General features: G+C 50.8%; 1 protein-coding gene across 1 annotated transcript; it reads right to left on the minus strand.

Annotated features, from left to right (window-relative positions):
- Nucleotides 1–114: 114 nt before the first annotated feature.
- LOC139839048 (uncharacterized) lies at nucleotides 115–4,268 on the minus strand. Its single transcript, XM_071829092.1, has 3 exons — nucleotides 1,094–4,268; nucleotides 792–980; nucleotides 115–257 (listed from the first exon to the last, which is right to left on the minus strand). Exons 1-3 carry the CDS (start codon nucleotides 4,266–4,268, stop codon nucleotides 115–117), a joined length of 3,507 nt encoding a protein of 1,168 aa, XP_071685193.1.
- Nucleotides 4,269–8,259: the final 3,991 nt, after the last annotated feature.

The raw sequence follows: 8,259 nt of genomic DNA on the forward strand, positions 1-8,259 counted from the left end.
TGGTGGCGGGCCGAAGTTCAAGTCCTTGTCGCCGAGGAACCCCGCCTTCCGCCGCTTGTCAAGCACCATGTGCCGGTGGCGGTAGTTGTCCCATAAAGGGGGTTGACGGCGAAGTCAGGGTCGCGGCGGAGGTCCGGCGAGAGAATGGCGCGCCTGCGCTAGCTGGATCTCCGCATCCCGCTCCGGGCCGGAATGTGTCACCAGCGGATGGGCATCCGTGCCTTGCTGAGACGCCACCCGCCCGACAAATGATATATCTACAATTTGTACACTAAGAAATCCATGTCCAATAGTAAACAGCAAATGATATATCCGGGGGAGTCCTAGTGAGATACTGCAGACCACCACAACACTCATATAATTAACACTCATATAATTAGTTGCATCAGCATCACCAAGTGGACAACTATCATCACTGAATAACTTGACTGTAGCCGTGATTGGTGTAAGAGCAGTTTTGCACTTGAGCACCCTAGCTCGTCTGAGGAGATCATTGGCATATTTGCGATGTGTAAGAGTAAGACCTGAAGACGAGCGAGCAACCTCCAGGTCCCCCACCCGGAGGTTTTTTTTTTTTTTTTGAGAGTTCAATGGCTTTTATTACTCAGCAATGTTTAAAGGAATACAAAGATCGCCAGGGGGTTGAAGGAACCAAGCCTGACGTCCAAGACTACTAGCTACTGCACTACGAGCCATCAAATGTGCTTCAGTATTTGAACGACGATTCTCATGCTTGAAGGCCGCATGAGTGAAGTTTCTCGCCGTCAGTTTTATTTCTTCAATGATCATACCGTATGTTCCACTGAAGGGCTGCTCCATACTCTTAACCACGCTGAGACAGTCAGTTGCCACGACAAGCTTCTGCAGGTTTAAGTCTGCTGCTAGGGCCAGCGCCTCCCGACACGCGAGCGCCTCCATGATAGTTGGATCAGAGATTCCATCCACAGTCAATGTCGTCGCCCCAAGGAAGATCCCTTCCGCTGAACGACACACTGCACCAACTGCACCACCAGAACCTGTTCTGGAGATCGCACGTTGATCTTCTCATACCCCGGTGGTGGGGGAATCCACTTCGGGTGACTAGTAGGCACACCCTTTTCCTTCGTCCGCACAGCTCCAGAGATCGACAGATCCCGTAAATAGCTTTCAATGAAGGCAAATGTGGAGAGCGGACTCTGGAATTCGTCATCAAAAATGACTTTCCTTTTTGCATGCCAAATCGCCCAGAGGGTAACCGAGATCCTCGCAAAATCCTCCTTCGATAGGGACTCCATCATCAAGAAAATCCATTGCTTAGCCGAGGGTTCTTCCGATCGGCACATATGTTCAGTCACAGATTCATCCATAAGCGCCCAGACACACCGTGCCATTGTGCAGCTCAGAAGTGAATGCCTCCATGAATCTGCTTCTCCACAGATGGAGCAGGCGTTTGTATCAGCCATATGGCGGTGGTGGCGCACATCCCCCGTTGGCAACGATTGATGAGCAAGGCGCCAGAGGAAAATTCGCAGCTTGGATGGAACCTGTATTTTCCATAACTGTTGCCAGAGTTTGCCTTCCTTGGCTGAATTAGACACAGCTGGTCTACTCTCCAGCCAATCTTCTCTTCTCTTCTTCGTTTGCACTAACATGCGATAAACTGAGCGGACTGACAGAACCCCAGTCTTCTCATAATGCCATGACCAACAATCGGCCAACCTCCTTGTGCTAAGCGGTATAGCCCGAATAATATCACAATCCATTGGTAAGAAGTACTCCTCAAGAAGATCCCTTCTCCATGTTGCCGATGATGCGTCAATAAACGAAGACACAAGCATAGGTGGATCGCCCTTCAGACACGCCAAAGGACGAAGCATGAAATCACGCGGGAGCCAATTATCATTCCATGCATTAGTTGTTTCCCCCGTGCCTATCCTTTTGATTAGCCCCTGAGCCATCACATCCCTTCCCTCCACTATCGCTCTCCAAATCTGAGAGGGGGATGAGCCCAGTGTTGCTTCAAGGAAATTTGTCGCAGGAAAGTACACCGCCTTGAGAACCCTTGAACTGAGCGTGTCCGGGTTCTGCAAGATTCTCCAGGCTTGCTTTGCTAGCATCGCTAGATTAAACAGCTCGATGTCACGGAAGCCCAGCCCACCAGCAAACTTAGGTGTACACATCGTCTCCCAGGAGACCCAAGTTGTCTTCCTCTTCCCGTCCTTGCTGCCCCACCAAAAACCTCGCAGCATGGCATTAATCGATTGACAGAGGCCTCTCGGTAATCTGAAACAAGACATCGAGAAAGTTGGAATAGCCTGCGCCACTGATTTAATAAGGACATCCTTACCCCCTGATGCAAGGAGTTTCTCCAACCATCCTTGAACATGTTTCCAAACCCGATCCTTGATATGTTTAAATGCCCCATTCTTGGACTTGCCAATATCCGACGGCATTTTGAGATACTTCTCGTTCAGGGTCTCATTAGGTACCTGAAGCGTCACCTTGATGATCTGTCTCAGGTTCTCTGGGCAGCCCTTACTGAAGAAAACTGAGGACTTGTCCAAATTCACTCTCTGACCTGATGCATTACAGTACTTGTCAAGCAGATCAGAAACTTCTCTCGCTCCCTCTTCACACGCTTTTACAAAGAGCAGGCTATCATCAGCGAACAGGAGGTGGTTTACCGCAGGAGCTGTGGTGGCCACCTTAATGCCCTGTAGGGAAGCTGACTGACGACTTTTTTTAAGGAGGCCAGAGAGGCCCTCTGCTGCTAGCAAAAACAAGTAAGGGGATATGGGGTCACCCTGGCGCAAACCTCTCGTTGGCCGAAATTCATCCAAAGGCGTACCGTTGAACAGAACTGAGAACGAGACTGAACTGACAAGCTTCATAATCAGATCCACCCAACGTATGTGAAAACCCATGCGTAGCATAATGGCCCTGAGGTAGGGCCACTCGACACGGTCATATGCCTTCCGCATATCCAACTTGAGGGCACAATGTTGATTTCTCTTTGCCCCGTTCCTCTTCATAAAGTGAAGACATTCATAAGCAGTAATTATATTATCCGTGATTTGTCTCCCAGGAACAAATGCGGACTGCTCCTCGGATATAATCTCTGGTAAAATGACTTTTAGCCTATTTGCCAGAACTTTTGATGCAATTTTGTAGATGACATTGCATAAGCTAATTGGGCGGAACTGCCCAAGCTCTGTTGGACTTGCCACTTTAGGGATCAATACCACGAAAGTTTTATTTATCCCATCAGGAGTGTCTTCTCCTCGGAGAATCCTCAGAACTACGTTTGTAACTTCTACACCACACAGATCCCAGTGTTTTTGGAAGAAGTGTGCGGGAAACCCATCCGGACCTGGGGCCTTCATAGGGTACATCTGAAAGAGTGCGGTCTTCACCTCCGCCTCTCCAAAAGGGGCAATTAGCTTCTCATTCATTTCTCTTGTCACTGACACCTCCACCGAGTCCAGTACTTCATCCATGCCAGAGGTTCCTTCGGTGGCATACAGGACACGATAGAAATCTCGGGTCAGCAGACACATCTCATCATGGTCCTCCGTAACTGAACCATCTGTTCGTGTAAGCTGCTCGATTTTATTTCTTTTCTTCCTCTTGCTAGCACGCAGATGAAAGAAGCGTGTGTTCCGATCTCCCTCGGCTAACCAGCGAATACGGGATCTTTGACGCCACATTGTCTCTTCCCTATGCTGTAGCTCCACCAAACGTTCCACTATCTTAATCTCTTCATAAGATGGTCCAATACGGTCGGGAAGTCTTCGCAGGTCCTCCAGATCGCGCTTTAATTTCTTGATCTCCCTTCCGACGTGTCCGAAGGTATCCTTTCCCCACTTCGTCAAGGATCTCGAGAGACTCTGCAGCTTTCGTTCAAGGCCATGCATAGACATGCATTGCTCAGATTGCCACGCAGACTCCATCAGTGATCCAAAATCCTGGTGAGACTCCCACATAGCCTCATACCGAAACACCTTCTGCTGCTGTTGGTTTGCCACTTGTTGTTGCTCATGCCTCAGCAGGATTGGGGAATGGTCCGAGGTTGATGCCGTGAGGTGTTGGAGAGTAGCAAGCGGGAAACGTGCGCTCCAATCAACTGAGGCCAAGGCCCTATCAAGGCGAACTCGGCAGTACATGCCTCCCGCAACTTTCCTCTCAAACGTCCAGGCATTACCAACAAAACCGAGATCCATCAAACCACAAATATCAACTGTGTCTCTGAAGGCTTGGATTTGGGCGCTGCTCCTCGGATTAACACCCATGTGCTCCTCCCTAAGGAGTACTTCGTTAAAATCACCCATGCATAGCCATGGTAAGTGTGATGAAGATTTTATAAACCGTAACATATCCCAGGTCTTGTGACGCTCACTAACCTGAGCCTCTCCATAAACACATGTCAGACGCCATGGATCCGCAGAAGGAGGACGCACAATAGCATCAATGTGATACTGAGAGTAAGGTAAAAAGTCTAGCTTTATTTCATTATTCCAGAAAACTCCTAGCCCGCCACTCCGACCAGAGCTACTTACAGCAAAAGCATTATCATAGCCTAATGACTGCGCTAGACACTCCACTCGTGCTTTGTGGACTTGTGTTTCCACTACACAAAGGATATCAGGGGCAAACTCTCTCGCGAAGTCGCGAAGTTCATGAACTGTCGCAGCGTTGCCGAGACCACGATAGTTCCAAAGGAAGGTACTCATTGCGTCGGGCGGTACTCCTTCCCGGAGCCCGCCATATCAGCTACATTCTTGCTCTTCTTTGGGGTGTTGCTCTTCCTCGATCTTTTCTGCTCCCTTGCCGACGGAGGTGGTGGTGGGGTGCCAGACCGTGGATGATAGTGCTGCTCCTTCTCCCCATCAAAGTCGAGCTTCTGTTGCACACTTACAGAAGAACTTGTCTCGATCACCCCTGGTTCTTTCCAAGTAAGAAGCAGAGGAGGTTGACCATCCTTTATCGGGCTGCATTCAGTCGGGCTTGCCTCCGTAGAGGAGCGCTTGCGGTTATCCACCGGTGGTGCCATGCCTCTTCCGCGACCACCATCACGACCACGGCCCCGTCCAGCAGCTCCTCGCCCACCACCTCCAAAGCCACCATCCCTTCCCCCAGGCTGTGCTTGGGTATCCCGATTTGGTGCCCGGTTTGTTATCACCAGAATTTGACCGAGTCAGAGGTGGGCCGCGATCAAGATGGACTTGAAGAATATACATGGAAGAAATACATGAATCGGCCTGTTATGCAAAGTTTGGGCTAGTTGGCCCGTGTATCTGTAATATAGTAGGATACGTATCGGTTAGTTAGAGTTTGGCTCGTGCACGATTGGGATTATTCCCACGTTAGAAAGTCTACGGACTATAAATATGTATCTAGGGTTTATGAAATAAACAACAATCACGTTCACCACAAATCAATCTAGGCGCATCGCCAACTCCCTTGTCTCGAGGGTTTCTTCCGGGTAAGCATCATGCTGCCTAGATCGCATCTTGCGATCTAGGCAGTACAAGTTTATTCGTCGTTCATGCGTTGCTCGATCTTGAAGCCTTTTTGATGGCGAGCAACGTAGTTATCTTAGATGTGTTAGGGTTAGCATTGTTCTTCGTATCATATGCTGTCGTAGTGCAACCCTTAGACATCTAGCCGCCCTTACACCTATCTTAGGTGTAGGGGCGGCACCCCGCTTGATCATTATCTAGTAGATCTGATCCGTTACGATTGCTCCTTGTTCTTCAAGGTTTAGTTTAATATCTGCAATAGTTAGGCCTTACAAAGGGTTGGAGGATCTAGCGACGCATAGGGTGTAGTTTGCTAGCCCTAGACAGGATGTTCCGGGGATCAACCTCGTGTTGGTTTTTAGGCCTTGTCTAGGATTGGCTTACGATCACCGTGCGTGACCGCGAGGCCCAATCACGAGTAGGATGATCCGATTATGCGGTGAAAACCCCAAATCGTCGTAGATTGTTTTAGCTTTATCTTGATCAAGCAGGACCACCATATATTCGTACACCTCGTGCGAATCATGGGTGGATCGGCTCCTTGAGCCGATTCACAGGACAACCTGAGAGCCGATCGAGGCTCGTATTTAATGTTTACGTGTATTCCATGCAGGAAACTAAGCGAGGCATCTCCATCACCTTCCTGACCAGGTATAGGTCAGGTGGCACGCCCTTGCACCAGCATCGGACGTGCGTGCCGGAGTTCTTTGCGGGCCGTCGCTCGGAGGGACCAGGGCCAGCCGCAGCCCTAAGTTGCTCCCGGCTCTCCTGTGTTGCCCGTCGCTGCTCGCCGGTGGGTTTCTGACCGCAACACATTCTGGCACGCCCGGTGGGACAATCTTCGACATCAACCACTTCGCCATCTACATCTGAGATGGCGGACGGCACCCCAGTCACGTACGAGGATCTGACCGAGGAGCTCAAGAAGAAGTATGACGAGGTCAAAGCGATCCTCGAAGCCGACCTCATCGGCTCCTTTCACAGAACCCGCTCACATGGCATCAGGTGGAAAGGGTTCTCGCCTGAAGGTGCGCTCGATGGAATAGACCTATCCGCCCCGTCAGAAGAACGCACCAGGTCCCTGCGTCAGGAGATTAACTACATGGTGGCTCACTCGCTGCACCGCCACTCTGAGAACCTGGTGAACACTTTGGAGCGTGTTGCTCTTCGGGTGATCCAGGAAATCATGAGGCACCAGTACTCTCCGTCAGGACCAGCTCTCGGGACACACCAAGGAGAGATGCCACTCCAGTCCCGTCCACCGCTGCCGTTCGCGTTGGCAGCACCAGAAGTGCCGAATTCACCGGCATTCGTCGTCTACAAGATCGGTGGTGACCCTAGCGCCTACCAGTTCTTGTACGAGGCGCCTAAGGAGATCCCTCACGGATACACGTGCACATACGTGCCAGACTGCAGTAACTGGGCACTCACAAACCAGACTCGCAACAAGGGGACTTCTGGAAAAGCAGGAGGAACTTCAGCGACAGATCTTGAGAAGCAGACGTGGCTAGCTAAGTACGCCACTCCAACAAACCTCCAGAGCGCAGCTCCTGCAGTTGGCTCAGAGCTGGAAAAGCAAGCATGGCTGGCTAAGTATGCCACCCCGGCGAATCTTCAGAGTTCGACTCCTGCAGCCAGCACCGCGGATCAGATCAGTACCATCCTAAGAGACCAGTTCGGCATGGTGCCGAAAAGGAGGACAATCGGCTATTCCAAGCCGTACCCCAACGAGTACGAATTGATCCCGCTACCACCCAAATATCGGCTTCCTAATTTCTCCAAGTTCAATGGATCGGATGGTTCTAGCTCCATCGAGCATGTGAGCCGATATTTAGCACAGCTGGGCACGATCTCAACAGCAGATGAGCTACGTGTGAGGTTCTTCGCACAGTCCCTCACAGGATCGGCTTTCGGGTGGTACACTTCGTTGCCACCAGACTCGATCCGGACTTGGAAGCAGTTGGAAAAACAGTTCCACATGCAGTATCACTCAGAGGCTTCCGAGTCTGGCCTTGCCGATCTAGCACAAATACGTCAGAAGCGTGGAGAAACTGTGGCAGAATACGTTCAGCGCTTCAGAAATCTTAGGAACTGATGTTATTCGGCTCGTGTGACTGAAAAAGAAGCAGTCGAGTTGGCAGTGGTGGGCCTTGCATCACAAATCAAGGATATGGCCTCCCAAGCAGACTACCCTTCACTGGCGCACATGGTTCAGAAACTGTCGTTATATGAACAGCGCCACCCGGACTTGTACCATGACAAATTCAAGCGTGCGGTAGTCCTGGTTGAGGCAGATGAAGACGAAGGTTCTGCGGGAGATCAAGAAGTAGCAGTGGCTGAATGGACTCGGGGGGCAACCCCCGTGTCCTGCAAATGGGTTAAGCCACCAGGTCCGCCCAGAGGGTTCGATTTTGACGTGACTAAAACTGAGCAAATCTTCGACCTCTTACTCAAGGAGAAGCAGTTGAAGTTACCCGAAGGCCTCAAAATCCCCACGGTACAAGAGCTGAACGGAAAGCCATACTGCAAATGGCATAACTCGTTCTCCCATACCACCAACGACTGCAGGGTGTGGCGTCAGCAGATCCAAATGGCGATAGAACAAGGACGTCTGATTTTTAACCAGTACGCCATGAAGGTCGACACCCACCCCTTCCCCACCGTTAACATGGTGGAGTGCACTTACCCTGAAGGTTGCCAGCCAGGATCCTCGTTCAACGTCAACATGGTAGGACCTGGACACCACTCTGGCAAGGATGGA

The sequence above is a fragment of the Lolium perenne genome, chromosome 4, assembly GCF_019359855.2.
Source record: "Lolium perenne isolate Kyuss_39 chromosome 4, Kyuss_2.0, whole genome shotgun sequence".
Classification (NCBI taxonomy): Eukaryota; Viridiplantae; Streptophyta; class Magnoliopsida; order Poales; family Poaceae; genus Lolium; species Lolium perenne.